The 18,851-nt window shown below is 34.2% G+C and overlaps 2 protein-coding genes across 4 annotated transcripts in view; one reads left to right on the top strand and one right to left on the bottom strand.

The window, feature by feature from the left end:
- Position 1: 1 nt before the first annotated feature.
- Positions 2 to 14,792, top strand: LOC117423443 (paired box protein Pax-9-like). Its single transcript, XM_034039253.3, has 4 exons — positions 2 to 159; positions 769 to 1,401; positions 3,715 to 3,854; positions 10,076 to 14,792. Exons 1-4 carry the CDS (start codon positions 156 to 158, stop codon positions 10,328 to 10,330), a joined length of 1,032 nt encoding a protein of 343 aa, XP_033895144.1. The 5' UTR covers positions 2 to 155; the 3' UTR covers positions 10,331 to 14,792.
- Positions 14,793 to 17,443: 2,651 nt separating this feature from the next.
- Positions 17,444 to 18,851, bottom strand: part of LOC117402260 (mitochondrial 2-oxodicarboxylate carrier-like) — a 198,648-nt gene continuing 197,240 nt past the window's right edge. For all 3 annotated transcript variants that reach the window (XM_034003353.3, XM_034003266.3, XM_034003518.3), the window contains one exon: positions 17,444 to 18,539. In XM_034003353.3, coding sequence (XP_033859244.1) covers positions 18,478 to 18,539 — 62 coding nt within the window. In that variant the 3' untranslated portion in view covers positions 17,444 to 18,477. The remainder of the gene's footprint in view (positions 18,540 to 18,851) is intronic.

The raw sequence follows: 18,851 nt of genomic DNA, 5'->3' as shown, positions 1-18,851 counted from the left end.
CATCAGGAAACAGATCCTGATTTTACCCCTCATGCTACGATCTTTATTACTCGTACAGCGGATAACGTACTTTCTCCCTACACTTTCATTTGCACCCTGGAGAGAAGGAGTTCTGGAAACTGCACCACTTTGTCATTATTGGTGTACTAAACGCAATGGGTAAGTTAATTAGAAGTTTTGTAAACTGTCATTGGGATGAACAAAACAGGCGGCCGATACTAAGAGTTTTCCTTGAGCCGGGGGTGTTTACACACTTCATGTTCATACAAGTGAAGCAAGCGTTAAGGGTCACCAACCCAGTGTGCTGAGAAATACATTGGTTGCGCTTTTTAATTATGCTGATAGAAGAACAAACACATGTACTTGATTGATTATTGAACTTCGAGTGCTCCCACTACAGAAATGAACACAAGACAAGACGCTGCAGCCTATGTGTTTTTTAACATCCCTGTTTGGTCCTAGTATCAGTTCCATATGTTTTTCAAAGCTCCGATATGAATACAATAATATGGGACATGTTTTGTACAGTTGGGGGAAGGTAGGTAGCTATAGTGTAAAATGTTATGATTTGTATTTATAAGTTATATATTATTTTCTTTAAATACTACAGAATGTAATTTATTTTGTTTTATTTTTGCCGAAATGGTCAGCTCATAAAATGAGGAAACTGTATTACAGTATCAATCTCAGATTTGGCTGAATTTCTAATAATAATAATAATAATAACAATAATAATCCACGTTTTTATTTCCCCTCCCTACATACCAGAGCCCGCCTTTGGGGAGGTGAATCAGCTAGGAGGTGTTTTTGTCAATGGCAGACCCCTACCCAATGCCATCCGGTTGAGGATTGTTGAACTTGCACAGTTGGGCATCAGACCTTGTGACATCAGTAGACAACTGCGGGTTTCCCATGGTTGTGTGAGCAAGATTCTGGCCCGCTACAACGAAACTGGTTCCATCTTACCTGGAGCCATCGGAGGCAGTAAGCCCAGGGTGACGACCCCGACCGTGGTCAAACATATCCGGACATACAAGCAAAGGGACCCCGGTATCTTCGCTTGGGAGATCCGGGACCGACTTTTGGCTGACGGTGTGTGCGATAAATTCAACCTCCCCTCAGTAAGCTCCATCAGTCGGATCCTTCGCAACAAGATCGGGAATCTGTCCCAGCAGAATAATTACGAATCAAACAAGGCGGTGCACCACCCTCCACCTCAACCTAGTCACCCGTACAATCATATCTACTCATACCCAAGTCCCATCGCTGCAGCTGGTGCTAAAGTGCCAACTCCCCCCGGGGTACCAGCCATTCCAGGACACATGGCTATGCACAGGATTTGGCCTTCATCACATTCTGTTACCGATATTCTGGGCATCAGATCAATAACAGAGCAACAAAGTAAGACATTTCATACGTGTTGTCGAGTCCACATTGTAAGCAATCAAACTGGCTATTTTAGCTTAACAGAACAGCCCATGAAAAATAACCCAGTCTCTAAACCATTTCTCTCTTTTAATTTATTTTTAAATACTTATGGGATCAATGATTCTACACATTCTAACAACTGTTGTGTTGTTTGGAAATTTGTTGCTGTAACAAAGATTTCCCGAGAGGAACACTTTATAGAAATTAGCATTTTTTTTGCATTGCGTGCAATTTGAAAGCTGTGCTCAAGTAACTATAGTTCAAACAGTTACATTAAAACAGATGGTTTAGGGCTTCAAGTTATAATTAAGTAGCGGATGTAGAATATTAGTACCGGTATAACGAAGGGAAAGAGCAGAGCACAGGAGATATTTTGAAAATTAAAATGAGGTGTTTAAAACGCTGCCACAGTGTAGCTGCATGAGATCTTTGAAGGAAATGAGGGTCCCCATGTTGTTTGCTTTTAGTAATCAATCCAAATTTGTCCAGTTAGTGAGGTCAAATGTCACACAATGCATAGCACGCATAATATTTTAAGCTTTTATTTGATCAACTTCACATGATTGGTAGAACAGTCTAGAACGACGTATGTGTTGTGTTTCAAAATTTCTTTTCACATAAAACAGGGTTATGGCCTAGTGTTAAAATGTTCAGCAGTTTTAAATCAGCAGGCTTAAAATAGATACCATGCATACAAGAATGTAAATATAAACAGAAAACACAAAAACTGTTGTGTTAATTGAAAAAGTAAACCTGAACAATTCTAGCTCTATTTTATCATATATAAATGCTACATGGTTCCAATGAACTGTCCTCTATTAACTGTCAATTTGAAAAACTAGAGGAAAAACATGTATTCTCTTGTATTATTCTGAATTCAAATATCAATTTATTTTTAAGCAAGGGTTTCTCTTACAGACATTTCAGTGTTCGTATGCTAAAGTTATACACGCGAACGTTCTATTAATATATAGTGTATGCACTATGTCACCGTTTTTATGTCAACATACAAGGCCTCGAAGTGGGCAAGGCAAAAAAATAAAAATTAATAAAAATTAAAAACAGTAAACTTAACGCAAGCCATAATATTCTATAGAAATCCTCAGTCATTCCTACCGGACAAAAAACGTCCTGAACAAAAAGCTTCTCCAAGGAGACTTTTATAAACAATGTATGTAATTCTAAATGATTTGCAGATGTTAGCTGTGGGTTTTGAAAGCCGAAATAAATTCTATTCTACACTAATTAAAGTGATACATTTATAACTTTCCAAACAGCTCGTCTACTCGCAAAATTAGCTTTTCAATTAGCTTGATGGAAATGTTTGTTTTTGTTCTAGAACTTTACAGCTCAAATAAGCTCTTTGAAATAAAACGTTAATGTGGACTGAGTAGGTAGAGCAATGGGTTTTGTTGGCTAAGTAGTTAAGGGTCTGAAGGTATTAAGAAAAATAACATCTACTACATTAAAAAAGAGCAATAATTGAAAAGGACATACAAATATTGTAAATAACATTTTAAATTACCTGTCGATCTAATGATTTTTTAACAAGGCCTAGTGTTTTCACGTTTTTTGAGGGCTCAAACAGAACCATTCATTTGATATCTGTTTATATGTTCTGTACACACACACACACACACACACACACACACACACACACACACACACACACACACACACATGTAGCCTATACACCAGATACATGTATGTAGGCAACTTGATATATATGTTAAAATCCTTCTATGGCATTTAAGGAAACTCGGTTTCTGTTAATGAGGCAAATCAACGATCAAATAGTGCTAACGTGTTTAATATTTTCAGAAAGGAAGGTTTCTGTGTATCGCCTAAGGCCTGTCAATCATGCTCATGTAGTTAGGCCCATAGCAATAATACATACAAGTAGGCCTATACACTGTGCTTCCATTAACGACTCTTTGTTAATTTCCTAAATAATACCATAGCTTGCTTTTTCTAACTTAAAATACAGGGCTACAAATACGTTTGCGCCTCTGGGAAAGTATGACTTACAAATACTGTAAAAATATACAATGACTGCCAGTGAAACGTTAATGTAATTTTGTTAAACTCCCGCTCCTCTTACTGTCTACAAGGTTACTATACCATACTACTGCGTTTTTTAAAATTCCATTTAAACAATTGAGTACTTTTGTAACTCAGTTTAAAGCCCGTGTTAAAATGATATGAACAGCTACAACATTTTCACTGATTACTGATTATTATCCTTTTTTTGTTTTGTTTTGTTTTGTGTGTGTGCTTTACCTCCAGTTAGTGACAGTTCTTCCTATCCCAGCGCCAAAGTAGAAGACTGGAGCACACTTAACAGAAGTAATTTTCATCCTTCAACCTCACCTGTAGTCAATGGCATGGATAAAGCCCAGTTAGAACAAGAAGCCAAACATGCACAGGTAAAATACATATACATATCTAAATAAATACACTCGTTAGTATTATTATTATTATAACATGATGAGTTCAAAATAACATTTTTTTAAATCTGGAAACACAAGTTTGTGAATACCAGCATCTTTTTGACGTGTGACTAATACATCCTATTCACCTCTGAATTAAAGTAATTATATATATATATATATATATATATATATATATATATATATATATATATATATATATATATATATATATATATATATATCGCCTATGTCTCAGCACTGAGCTATGTATACTTTGCTCGATGACGTTCGTTGAGACAAGGTTTGGTCGCACACTCAAATATCTTTAGACTTGACCGCCAATATTATGCATCAGATTCCTCTTGCATGACATATATTTCTATTCGTCCAATGTTTATGCATTTATTTAGTGCTCTTTTTACAAATTCGTTTTCATTTGGTGCAATATTGCACAAAAATAAAGATCATATAATACGTAATATCTCATACAAAATGTGATACTATAATACCTATAATTCAATACAACATATAGCCTACTTATTCACGTTTAATGTGATCATTTATTAAATAATCTCGCTTTTATATAATAATAATAATAATAATAATAATAATAATAATAATAATAATAATACAAAGAAAAACTAGCGATAGATGTTCTACCACATTTTCTGCTCACATTTTCTCAAAAGGTTTCTAAGCGAGGGACATTATTTAGAAATGATTCACGTAGAATGCTTATATCCAGCCCTATGTGCAAAATTACAGAGGGTATAAAATAGATATAATATAGCTATAGAAAACACGTTTTAATAAATAGATCCTGTCTGTACTCTCAAGCAACAAAACCAAAAAGCTCGACGTGTCACTGTAAAGGCCTATTTTATTACAACAGTTTCGTTTGGTAACACAAGGTAATGTTTACCAGAAAATCAGTTCGCGTTTCACATTTATCGTCATTCAGAGATTGGCCTGCATATTTGCATGGGTATATTTTTAGAATCAATATACTCAATCTGCACATCAGAATACTTTATACAGATAACTGCTTATTTCTGACAGAATAAAAGCGCTCAGCGATGAAAAGCAACCTAGGTTGCATGTTATTTATACGATTGAAATGGCATGCGTGCTAAACTTTTTTGTTTCATGTAAGAACATAATTCACTGAGGTTAACATATGCCGCAAATTATATGCTCTACTATAGACACATTTTTTTACATTCCAAAGGCGGTACTGCTTATCCCTTTGAACGGGGCCCGCTATAATAAAGAATAGACTGTCTCTTATACCAGAATGACGAAGGACAGGAAAGAAAACACATAGATGGTGCCCTGTTAAAATGGGCTGTGTGTAATGAATAGTACAAATGACGAACTCGACTTATTGTTGTGTATTTGTGTCTCGCCACAACGATGATGTGTTAGACATGTGCAGGTACCAACATCACAGATTTTGCCAAGTATTATTAATCCGTTTCGCAATCCGATTTTACTTTTTTTTAAGCCAGTGGTATTATATATTGTATAGAACATGTCCAAACAATTTCGCTCAATTAAACCATAGGTCAACACTGTTTTAATGTCAGGAACTCTTCAGGAGAAAATAATGTTTTTCATGCAATAAAAATAGCAGAAAACGTCTAAACATCACGCAATATGCATATATTGCACATTGCACACAATGGTTATAGGAAACGGTGCAATTAATCATTTCTAAATGTAATGCCTTCAATGAGAAATCTAAGATTTGTTTTTTTAAAGTAACCCAAACGCTTTTTTTCTTTACATTTAGTACCTTCTGAATTGCTTCTCTGCTTGTATACCCCTACAAAGAATATATGAAACAACTTGAGTTGAATTACATTTAGCGATACAATCGCAATGTTGTCGAATGAGAAAGATCTTTAAGTAGAAAGGTTTATGTTTGAAACTCAATTCCAATGCATATTGGGTTTTTTTGTTTTGTTTTGTTTGTTTGTTTAAAAAATAGCAGAGGCAGATGTCTGTGCCAAAAACAGAGACTTCCAAATTGCAGGTCTGTATGTTTCTCTCACTGCTGGAAAGTTCAAATAAATTATAAAATCTGATCTTTGTTACAGGAGAAAACATCAGACCATAGGGATGTTCCCTGTTCATGTTGCTGTGGAGGTCACTTAGCAGATCCTCCCAAATATTATTATTATTATTATTATTATTATTATTATTATTATTATTATTATTATTATTATTATTATTATTATTATTATTATTATTATTATATACAGTATTCGTGACATTTTTAAACAATACGATTCAGAAATATTTGATAGGGCAAGTCTTGGCTAGGGAAGTCGTATTGTTTCAGCAGAAAAAGGGTTTCAGTGAGATCGTTGGGTTACATGCAGGCAGCTGAGTTTTGGCAAGAGCCGTTATTAATTCAATGTGCAACAGCATGCTGTCTTAGATGGCATTGCGCACGCACGCTGATGAAATTCAGACTTAGAAAAGGTGGAATTCATATATTCAATGGAGTTTGAATACAACTTGTCAGTAGAGAGTAATATCCCCATAATAAAATAATAATCTCAATTACATCATTTAAACGTTTCAAAACCGCTTAGTTTTGACGCGAAGGCGTATCTATCCAATGATAAAATATACTCACAGAAGTCAAGTAAAATTAAACATTTTATTTGGTAAAAGTGTGAACTAACTATACAGGCAAATACAGGAAAATTATAATGATAGATTACATCATTTTGATATGTAGTTTATTAAACATATGTAAAATATGTTTATGACAGAGAAGGTGTTAAATCGCAACCGTGAGCATTATTATTATTATTATTATTATTATTATTATTATTATTATTATTATTATTATTATTATTATTATTTTAAACATATTGCTTGTGTATTGCATACATCGCATGTATGGGATTTTGGGGGCACATATGTGAAAAAAGCCAGCAAGCACAAGCAATATGTTTAAAATAATTAAAACAAAATAATAATAATAATAATAAAATGCTCATAGTTGCGATTTAACACCGTCTCTGCAATGAAGATATTTTGGTAAATTTGCTATGAAGTGTTTTCTAGTTCGTTTTTTATAGTGTTAGTTTCGGGGTTAAGAAATATTTTTGCTCTTTATAACAACTGTGCCAACGAATGTTTAATGGCAAGATAACCTATATCTTTAAAACAATATTTTTTGTAGGGTAGAAATTTGAATGTTTTAATAAATAGCATTTATATATCCATAACATAATATATATATATATATATATATATATATATAGAGAGAGAGAGAGAGAGAGAGAGAGAGAGAGAGAGAGAGAGAGAGAGAGAGAGATAGATAGATAGATAGATAGATAGATAGATAGATAGATAGATAGCTTTCTTTCATTACGCATGGTTAAGATTTAGGTGATTTGGTATTTTTGGAAAACCGTTGTGTAAAACTATAGCCTACTGAACTACAATGAATTACACTATCAACTAGGACAGCCCCAACAGCTTAACGAAAAAATCACTTTCCAGGTTCTGTGAAATATTACACCAGAAAGCCGCAGATAGACTGCAGAGAATTAGTATACGCACCACAATTCATGCTAGTATTCAGATATTTTGAGGAACATAAGGTAAGTGTGAACGCCACCGACTCGCTCAGTGACCTTGGCCTTTTGTCCTCCGTCAGTAAAATTTTATTCCAAACGATATTTAGTTTATGCCTGGGGGTAAATTTAAATAGCTAGTTGTTTTTAACAAATGAAAAACAAATAAAGCATTATTCCGACATGTGTCCCCGGTCCCCTATTGTTTATTTCCTTTTATAGTTGATGTTGACGTTTGGGCTCTGTCACTATAAACGTCTATGTCTGTCTGTGCCTGGCTGGAGTAGTAAACTGTAGTGGGAGAGTCAATATTCTAGATGAATGTGTGTACCGGTATATTAAGAGTCTAATTTCATAAATACGTTTTCATTCGTACCACTATATATTCATTCTGTCGTTCATGACCCGGCATATATACTTCTAAAATCAGATTCCTGGTTTCACTGCTATTGTTAATTAACAGGTTTTCAATGTCATGCCTGTTGCTGCTTTCTCATTCAACATGTAGATTACTCATCCCTTGGGACTATACTGCTGTGATTTATAGATCCCATTTTGAATCTGCAATTAAACAGGCTGGTAATGAGTTTCCTACCTGCAGCTCACAGTACACTGCTTGTCTGGCAGAAATCTTCTTAATTATTTTGTTGTTATTTTTTGGTAATGTTTCCTTTTTACTAAAATGCCATGGATGGCAATCTAATCAGAGGTGAAGCTTTTATGTTAAAATATGCAAAACCCCAAATGCAAATAGTGGATGGTCTGGAAGGGCAAACCAGTATTTGGTAAAACAGCCAACATGTTGTTGTATATCCACACAGGTCTTTGCTGCAGCGCTTAAAGATATATTGACTGCCATTCAAGTAAATGTTTATACATATCTGCAATGTGCCTCATTGTTAGGAAGACCGAGGGCCAGTTCAGAAAGTCTCCGTTAGCTTTTATGCTGATGATAAATAGAGCATATAAATCACATTGAAACAGATCCTTTTCTTTGCCTGTAAACTGAGCAGTGCAATAATGATACACGGCTCATTAGCTAACACAACATATTAAGCTTTAGCAGTGGCATTGCTAGACCATTCGAGTGGGGCTGGGGGTGAGGGGCAAAAGAGGGCAGAGGCATGCATAGAAAAATGCATCGTTTCACCAATGCCAGCACATCAACACCATCATCAGTTTATTTATATATACTGCGTGCATATATAAGCATGACCTACTGTTTTTCAGTCAGAATAGGGCTTAATAATCTTGTCAACACTAAAGATCCTGTGTTCCTTTTACATACATTGGGCCACTGGCAATGTGACATACTCTCGTGATTTTAATTTGACTCTGTTTATGACAACTGGAAAATAACATTTTAAAAGCACCACCACATTAATTGCTTTCTGTTATAGAATGTTAAATAGACATGCAATCTTCAGGTCATTAATAACCTACTTAACTGTCATGTACATAACTTTCTTTAATTAATTATTTATTTGACAGGCACATTTATCTAAGGTGACTTACAGATATAATATATATATATATATATATATATATATATATATATATATATATATATATATATATATATATAGATTCTTTTACCAATTAAGAATCAAACTTTCCTTATGATGATTGTAATGCAGTGACTAAACTGGAGCTGTAGTATATATATATATATATATATATATATATATATATATATATATATATATATATATATATATATATAATTGTTAATCAGCAGTTAAATTAAATATATTTGTTGTATCTCCAAATTCATTATAATTTTCAACACTAACCTTCTCAGAAAATACATGACAACATTTTTTTAATTATAATATTAACTGCCTGAAATATAATTTATGAAAGAAAGAGTATAGTATTGTTTTGTATTATTACTATCCATAACCTTTAGATATAGGGATCATGCCAGTTCCCCTTTTCCCAATAACAATATTTGCATATCAAAAAGTATCCAGAACTGCAACAACATTTACCCCTACTTAATTCTGTTAAGAAAGCAAACAGGGTGCCATTTAACATTATATACATTATCGTTCATTTTCTACATCGTGAGGTCAAACAATTCTCTTATTTTCAAAATTAACTTCTAATGTTGTAGCAGCAATTCTCTAGTTAGAAAATGAAGATCATTTGAATGCACCAGTGTCTATGTAGATTAGAATCTGGATTTATTGAAAGCTAACAGAGGTTAACCTAAATGAAGGCACTGGGCCAATAGAGTAGCATTGGTATCATAGGCCATTCATTTTTTGCATTTAACATTTTGTGCATTCTTAAAGCGACAATCTAGGCTTAATAATTATTTTTCTTACCCGTCATGTTGCACAATTACCACTAATCTTTTTTTATTTTTTTATTTATGAAATAGGCACATTTTCCACAGAAAGTGCTGCTTCCTGATACCTTATTAATTCCTGTGCTTCAGTATACAGCTGGGATTATTAGAGTGAGGGAGGGAGGCATTGAGCTACCAGGTGCCCAGAGATATTGTTAGTAATGCTAATAAGATATAAGAAAATATATTTCAAAGCCAAAATCCCTGCTTTATAAAAAACCCCAGGAATGCATTTTCTAATTTCCCTCCTCTTTTATTACCTCCAGACGCTGAATGGATTGCCCACAGTGAACAGCTTTGTCTCGGCACCCAGCATGGCGCCCTACCACCCACCAACCCAAGTGTCACCCTACATGGCGTACAGCGCCACCACGTCGGGCTATGTGACAGGTCACACATGGCAGCACCCCAGTGGCAGTGCTCTCTCTCCCCACAGCTGTGACATCCCAGCATCACTGCGCTTCAAAAGCATGCTGACAGCCAGAGAAGGTAGCCACCCTGTCACTGCCTCAGTTCTCTAACACACATTCCCCACTCAAAACAACTTTGGGGGGCCCATACTTGGCACAACGAGGTGTCCACTGTTTTTGCCTTCTCTGATTCAATGATTCTAACACCCTATGAGGACCTTCAGAAAGCTTTTTAAATAAGCCCTGTTTTGAGCGCAACCGAGGTTTTGCCCAGTCCAATTCCCAAGCCAAGTGACCTACAAACCAGAGCAGCACTATATAGTGAGTTTACCTGTGAATTCCAGGTTTGAGCACTGGACTTGTATGTAAATTTACGAAAGCACACGTTATACCCAGAAAATAGTATAAAGAACATATTTGATGTCTCATTAGAAAGTAATATTGGTGGTACTATCAAAGTGTTTATGTGAAGGTGACCTGATAGATTGTACTGTGTGGAATACCGGTGCACAAAAACTGAATATCTTGTTCTTAGCCCTTGTGCACTTAAACAATAATGTAACTTTCCTTCCATAAATCAGTTTAGTTATATCATATTTTTGCACACCTGGTACTGATGGGTTTAAAGTTCAAATTTGATTTCAAGGTTACCAAAACAAACAAACAAACAAACAAACAAACAACATGTAGGGGACCTTATTTTGCTTCTGAATTCAGTTTCCTCAAAGGGTTACAGGTACTTGGTCCATTTTGGATTTTTGTTTTCACAAGGTCACACTTATTTATTATGGAATACAATAAACATTGAAAAATAAGTGCAATTATGGTTGAGCGACACCAAGCAAAGGTTTTATATCCAGTATATTAGTTAGTCGCCTATCTGCAAACTTTGCATGCCACCATCAGACTATTTATTAAAGAACAGTGATATCAAGATTGTTTTAATCTGATCGTGCTGTTGCTTTCTAAAATCCACCTTTCTGAGTATTTTACAGTGACAGCCCAAACACAAAGTATATTACATGTAAATGAAGATTTACAGTACATTTTGAATGCAACAAGGAATTGGTAAAATACTACAGGTTTTTTCTATGCAGTACACTGTATTTAAAACCTTTGTTTGTATGCAAGAATAACATTACCTTGCACTGAAAATACAAGATACAAAGATTGCATGAAAGCTAAAAGTGACATGGTCTATTTATGTGTAAATACCATAATGTAATTGTGAAGACTGTTTAGCAGAAAGACTGTGACGGTCGTTTTTGAATTCTAAGTTGTACTTGACTGAGGTTAAACGATAATGTATCTTATGTTGTTTGTAAATACAAAGGACCAAATTTATTTTCTTAAACTGCCGTTAAGTCTCTGCTTCGCTTTCCCCGACTCCCTTTCTACAGCTTTACTCCTCCCTGTCTTGCAAAGGTGGCGGGCGGCCCAAACACTTTGACAGACAAACCTGCTCTCCTCTCAAACAAAAGCTGAACCACTGACACCCCAGGGGCACAAAAGGAAATTAATCAGCAATTAATAGAACTATTAGAGGTTCCATAATTCAATGCTTTTGTTTGAAGCCTCTAATTAGGGGTTCCCAATATGAAGTATCACATTGTGGAAGTCTCAGTTTTTCTTTTAGAAATTCATATCAATCCAGTAAATACATTCTTTTTTGAATGCTGCTTCACAAAGAAATATGGCCCTGAAATCATTTTTTTGAATGATTAATTTTCTTTCATTTAGAAAAAAGTATAATTCTCTAAAATATTGCATACTTTAGAGAATGCAACCAAGACAAATGACTGGAAAATACCTGAACATCAAATGGATAATGGCATTTTACATACCTATTTAATTAATTATCCATACATTACCTTAATGTGAACTAAATGTGGACCAAAAGCAGACTTTTGCCAACACCACTGTGAAACTGAGCTGCCTGATCCTTTCTGGCCAACATTTCCTGAACATATTTAAGCAGAAATACTAATTTCCAGCTTTTCCTTTAATATATAGCTTTTAAATGAATGTAAAGGCAGCTCGCTGTAAAGTTTACATTGATGTAAATATTTATTTGTGTGTATGTATACTGGTGGTGGTGCTGAGTACTGAGTTATTTAAATGTAATTAGTTATTATTTTTAATATAGTTTCTGCGTTTTTTTCATTTGTAGTTTATAAATCCACACAAAAGGTGCATTTACACAGGTCTGACTGTATATTTAGAGACACAAACATGCTTAAATTGGGCAAAAGAAATTGTACTCAAGTTCTATTAAAAGTTATTTAAGTCCGATTTGTTATTCATGAAACCTTTCTAGGGTGATTATAAAGAGGGTTTAAAATGTATTCTCTCTCTGTAAAAACATTTGCAGTCTTGTATAGAATTGGTTTCAAAATATTTCTGAGTGCCCAAACAGATTCTGGACACCGGATTTCAACTAAGAGTAAATAATAATGATAATAATAATAATAATAATAATAATAATAATAATGATAATAATAATAATAATAATAATAATAATAATAATAATAATAATAATAATAATCTCTTCAGCACTCTGCATTAAACAGTGTGCTTTTAGATCTCCTTTGTATGTAATTAACTCACAGCAAGAGACCCAGAAAGTCTATCCAGATGCTGAAGGTATAACTAAAGTGGACAAGGTAATGCCTTTTCAGCCATGGGTATTTTCAACGCTTTTAATTTAATTGTATCACACCACATCCAATTCAATCTATAGAAAATGTAATGTCTCTGAAATTCTTCTAGTTTAGAAGTGAAGATGTTAGGTTTATTTTTTTTCATGATGAACAGATTACAGAATTTGAGTCCATATCCACCACCTTCAAAATCCCTGGTACAAAATCAACTAGCATTTTGCAAAATTTTGCAAATCTTTTGCCATGTACAGTAAATGCACCTTTTGACATTTCACACTATAGAATGAAAAGAATGACCCTTTGAGAACTACACATAACACAAAGATATCTTTATAAAATATCTCATGAAAAAATAGCATGGTACTGCTGACATTCCTGTAGAACATATGGAATAAAGATTTTCCATGAGGTTAAAACATACCTTTTTTCAAAGGTTTCTAAATGAGAAACACCAGGTGAGCTTGCATTTGAAAGGATGTCAATGGACAATCAAGCCAATATGGAAACTAACATTGTAACAGAATTATAGACCATAGAGTTGTGAAGCAAAAAGACACTGCCGTCGTCATCATCATCACTACTTCCAATTCTACTTTCCAATCTGGATTATTGTATGCGTTGGTTGTCTAGCTATTTTATCCTCAGCATTATTTATCGTCAGTTCATGCATTGTGTACAGTAGTTATTTCATTTTTTATTTGTACAAAATCTCAACAACGTCAAATATATATTTTTGACCAAACACATATTAGTAAAAAGGCAAATAATAATAATAATTGTCATTATTATGAAATGTACACCATTTCAAGATCAGTAGTGCTGCAATGGCTGTAGACTGAGATAATATGAACAGTCTGGAATATATGTAATTTAAGGAAAGGCACAGCTAAGATTCAGTTTTGGTCACCACTTTTCACAGTAACTAGACTAGCAAGTTAATTTTCATTAACTAGAGTACAGCAATTCCTTTCTGTTAGCAATCGTCTGGGCAAACGCCAGCAAAAAATTTCTATAAAGGTATCTGTCTCCAGTTTTGAGTTTTCTGTATAGTATATAATCCAGTTCAACAGGCCATGCTATGACCTTTTTGTGTCAAAACATATATACTACATTCACAACTGCTGGTTAGAAACTAAAGACTTGTTGCCAGCAGTTCTGGTTTTCAATCCTAGCTGCTTGAACACTATGTTCCTCCCATACAAGGAACACCCCAGTAAGGTGTAGTCTCAACTTCTTAATTATGAGAATTGAATGTCATTCTTTTTTTATTTAACATTTCTATTCACTTAAATATTACAAAGTGTTCTCAGAAAGTGACAGGCTAGGGTGCCATAGACCAGGAAGCCCATGCAGTGATGTCACTGCCGGTGCACATTATTGAAGGGATTTTTGCAACTGGTTTGCCTACTCCTAGTCCTAACAAGAGAGAGTGCAGTCAAATATCAAGTCATTTCATGCTATGCATGTGAGTTTAAAGTAAACAACTAAGAAATTTTTATTTGAGTGCTTTGCTGAACCTACAATTGACCATAATACAGTATATTACTAAGGTATTGCAACAAAAAAATGAGTAAATCACTGTTGTATTTTGGGTCAGAAATAGAACAAAATAATTGGTAAAGAAAAGTGGGGGTCAAACTGTCAGAGCCATAGAAATGTTATTGCTTAGTTCTCAAAGGGTTCATACTTGAATTTTATTAGAAAAATATTCAAAATCCAGAGTTTTTGTGAAAGAGGATTCTTGCTTTTATGGTAATCCTAAACTTTTCTTTGTATAAGCCAGAGTGTCTAATTCAAAGCTGAAATCATGTTTCTATTGGATGTACATCATAAGGCTGTATCTGTATATATGTATAAAGCCTTTTTTATTTTTATATCTCAAATGCTCTAAATTAAAAACAATGGAAGAGTTATTGAGCATCTTGTTTTTATTTCCCTATAACAAAAGATAAATGTTTAGTCATCTTTTCTTGATTATGCGGTACTTCTGGATGGTGTACGGTTTGCACACATAATAAAAGACTGAGACTTTAAACCTTTGTTGCTTTTGATCCAGAGTTTCACTTCAGGATTTAAAATGTTGATAGTAAGATGCGCTTGATTATTTTTTTTATGCTGATCATCTTATAGTAGCTTTCTCTTTTTTAAAACTTATGTATTTCTTGACAAGAGAAAAATGACCTAGATAGGAGTTTTGGGGGAGTTGTCCAATTATGATGACATTTGCTGTTTCAGTTTAAAGCATGCAACAAAAAAGGGGTTAAAAAAGGTTTAGTTTTGCATGTCCGGAAGGCATCATCAATTGATTTTAGTTAAAAATGAATTGACTAAGACATAATTCCACTACCTATTATAAAATGTGCTCGTTTATTATTGTCTTCACACTGTTGACGGTTTGGGGCCCTTTACTTTGACATTTATAAATCTGCTGACCTTTCAAGAATATTTGTAATGCAGCAGGTAGAGTATAACACTGTTTATAGGGAGTTTAAAAATAAACCAAAATAATAGAATATATTTTATGCAATAAACTGACTCAGAATTCTTGATAAATTAATTTCAATGGAAATGGCAAAATTGGCACTAACATCAAGTATTTATTTTTGGCAAACAACCAAAATATTCCATTTTGACTCCCCCCCATCGATACATTATTTTACACTTTTCTCTATCTGGAATCAAGATAGGTAGAAACAGCTTTTTATGGTATTTGCGATCATCCAAGTGGTTACGGATGCTCTACATCAGTATTTACCAGGCTATGAGCTTTTTTTTTTTTTTGAGCTTGTCTGGAGAATCCTATGAACCAGCAGGGACCAGATTTCCTCATTCCATTCAAATCATGTGACAATGGCAACTCTGCGCCACCTACTCTACACATACATATATAGACAGAACGAGAGTGGGTGGGGCTGACAGAGTTCAAAGGTTACATTGTGACATGATTCGAATGGAACAAGGAAGACTGTTCAGTCCCAGCATAAGCCAGCGGCCAGACAAGCTTTATAAAACCTTAAAGCCGGGTGAAAGCAGATTCAGAGAAACCCATTTGGAAGGATTGCAAATGCCACAAAATATGAAGGGATATGTAAAAAAAAAAAAAAAAATTGCAATTATATTTGAAGCTCTACTCTAAGTTTGATGTATTTCCTTCCAATTTTGCTAAAATGTAAAATTCTTCATTGAACTTTCAGGGAGCCAATTCCTCACACCTGTGGTTTCAAAGTTTGCATAGCTGTGGAACCATAAAGCTTTTAAAAGACATGCGTTTCTTTAAGGGATATCTTAGAAGTTGGTCGACAGGTTAAGAGCAACACATGGTGACTGAAAAGGGCAACTATTCCTTGCAGATTTTCACCTTTATGATCTTTTGTGGTTTCACTACAGGACGAACTTTTGACATTTTGCAGCTTTATCATGTTAGATTTACCTACTTCAGAAATCAGCGGGTGCCTTACTTTGGCTTAGTTACTTCCCCTTACCTTTTCAGCACTGCTTTATTTCAACTCCACTCCACAGTCTCTAGCAGCGCTGACGTTTATTTGAGCCGAGGCTCACACTCTTGTTTTCTTAGTTAAGTTTTTGATACTTTCCAACGGTCTTTCATGGAAAGGGGATATGGAAATATATCTGATGTTGTTTGTACAGCTAAAAAAAAAACATGTCTGTGCAGGCAGGTGAAGAGACTTATTTTTTGGGGATTTTGCATTTCAGAGGCTACTTAAAAGAAAAAAAAGCTCTGGGGAGCTTTTTTAAAGTAAACAGAATTAGATTTACATTAGTAGTTTGAAGTGAATGAGTTTGGGATGCATTTATAACACAATTAGGTAATGCAGTGGGATTACCCTCAAATAGCAGTACTTGACAGTACTTGACTTTATGGTTTATAGGTTCAACAGATCAGAAGCCAGGCCAGCTTTTTTTTCGTGGACCATACAAAGCTAGTTCTGATAGGACAGTCTCAAAACTACCTCCAGAATGATGATTCACATGGTTCATATAGCACCTTGGCATAGAAAAGAATGTTTATCAATGTTTCTTAGCAGGTAGGAATTGTTTGTGTGGCGGGATTATCAAAGAGGTGAGGGGTTGTTTAGGAGCTGTTGTAACCCAATGTTATTGAACAAATAAACCAATGCATGCATAGTAGTATTTAACAAAATACTGTTAATAAGGAATTTCAGAAAGACTATATATATATATATATATATATATATAATAAATAATACAAATAAAAAAAACTTAAGGATTCTATCAGAAACCATTAGACATTAAAAGTTTAAAAGGTCATCATTTATTTCAGATTAATTTTTTTTTTTATGATATTACCAATTTATTGTGTTCTGTTGCCACAATATTGTATGTTTATTTTAAATGTATTTGTTGCAAAGTTTGTTGCTAAAATTGGCCCTGAAAGACAGATATTTGTTTCAAAGACCAGAACAAATCTCTCTAATGCAATTAGTAATCAGGTGTTATTCAAGAAACTTAGAATAGTTACTCACAGGACTTATACGTCCATAATTGTCTCCTGTTCTCAAAGTTATGACATACTACAAATAAGTTAGTTTCAAATTTAATTGGCCCATATTTATAAAACATTCAATGCAAGTAAATGCAAAAGGCTTGAATTCATTTAAGGAAAAGTCTCAATTTAAAACTAATTTAACAGTACTAAATACATTTAAGTTTGTAGATGCATGCAGGTAACTCACTGTGACAGGCATAGCTACGCACAGTTTTTCACAGGGATTTATTTTATTCACAGCAGTTATTTTAGTCAACTGCTGCCTAGATGTTTGGCTTATGAATCATTCTGAAGCAAAAGGAGTAACAAAGATGATTCTTTGCTAAGGCTTGCTCAATGGCAGATTGCATTTTTTTTAAATCTGCTGTGGTTTGGTGGCCCACTTAAAAAAAAAAAAAAAAGGAACGTACACTTATTCATATTAGCACCCTGTCACTATTTATATCAAACTGTAAAAAAGCAAAGTGAAAGTATAGTAAACCACTGGTAAGCATAATAAAGCCAAGAGAGCTACAGTACAGCATAATAAAAACATGGCAAAGAGACTACATCAAACATACTGTGTATGTACATTTTTATGGCTTAAGTTTCAGTCAATGCTTTATCTAAACAGGCAGCACCCACTTAACACAGCAAATAGTGGATTTGCTTAAAAACTAAAATCATATCAAAAGCTGGAACTCCAGCACTTTGAAGTTCATTGTTGTCTGGCATGAGTTATTTCATTTTCATTTGTTTAAACTTGCACTAACGTTTTCTGGAACTGGCATGTGTTTTAATCAACTGCAATTAAGTACTTACACAGCTATGCCAAACTTGGAATTAGACGCTGTATACAGAAGTTGGTATACGGAAACCATGTGTTAGTTTCCAGAATACATCATTTGATTTTGGGTAAAGAAAGGGGATGCTGTATCTCTATATGTATATGAAACAAAACATCTCCTGTATAATTTCTACAGTATTCAACAGCTTTAAAATTGTAAAAATGGTCGCTTCTTTTGTGGACTAACAATTCACTCGTAACATCTTCAAATTATTAAGACTTCCTCTGGGTGACTGGCTTTCCTTCACCAGTTGTTCTGCAGCCAGCCATATGTGTATTCATAAACCAACAGCATCACTGCACCTCCTGGACAGAAAAGAACAGAGATCATTTAGTAATACTAATACTAATGCACATTACTTCAACATGAACTGCATGGGGGAATAACCTGACATTTAAGAACTAGAGGCTTTAATGTTATTTTAAAACAAAGCTTTCAAATAAAAGGAACAAAGCTGTTGTAGTCAGTGCATTCACCACTTTTAAATGCAATCTGCAATTGCATTTCTATTAGTGGTATTTATCAACAAAGAATCAGGTGATGTGAATCAATCATGGTTTTGTATGAATCAAATATTATGAGTATTATGTTTATTATAATAATGCATTAAACCCAGC

Source organism: Acipenser ruthenus, chromosome 18 (genome assembly GCF_902713425.1).
Source record: "Acipenser ruthenus chromosome 18, fAciRut3.2 maternal haplotype, whole genome shotgun sequence".
In the NCBI taxonomy this organism is placed as follows: Eukaryota; Metazoa; Chordata; class Actinopteri; order Acipenseriformes; family Acipenseridae; genus Acipenser; species Acipenser ruthenus.
The sequence above is the reverse complement of the archived record's forward strand: the minus strand, read 5'-3'. Positions and strand labels throughout refer to the sequence as shown.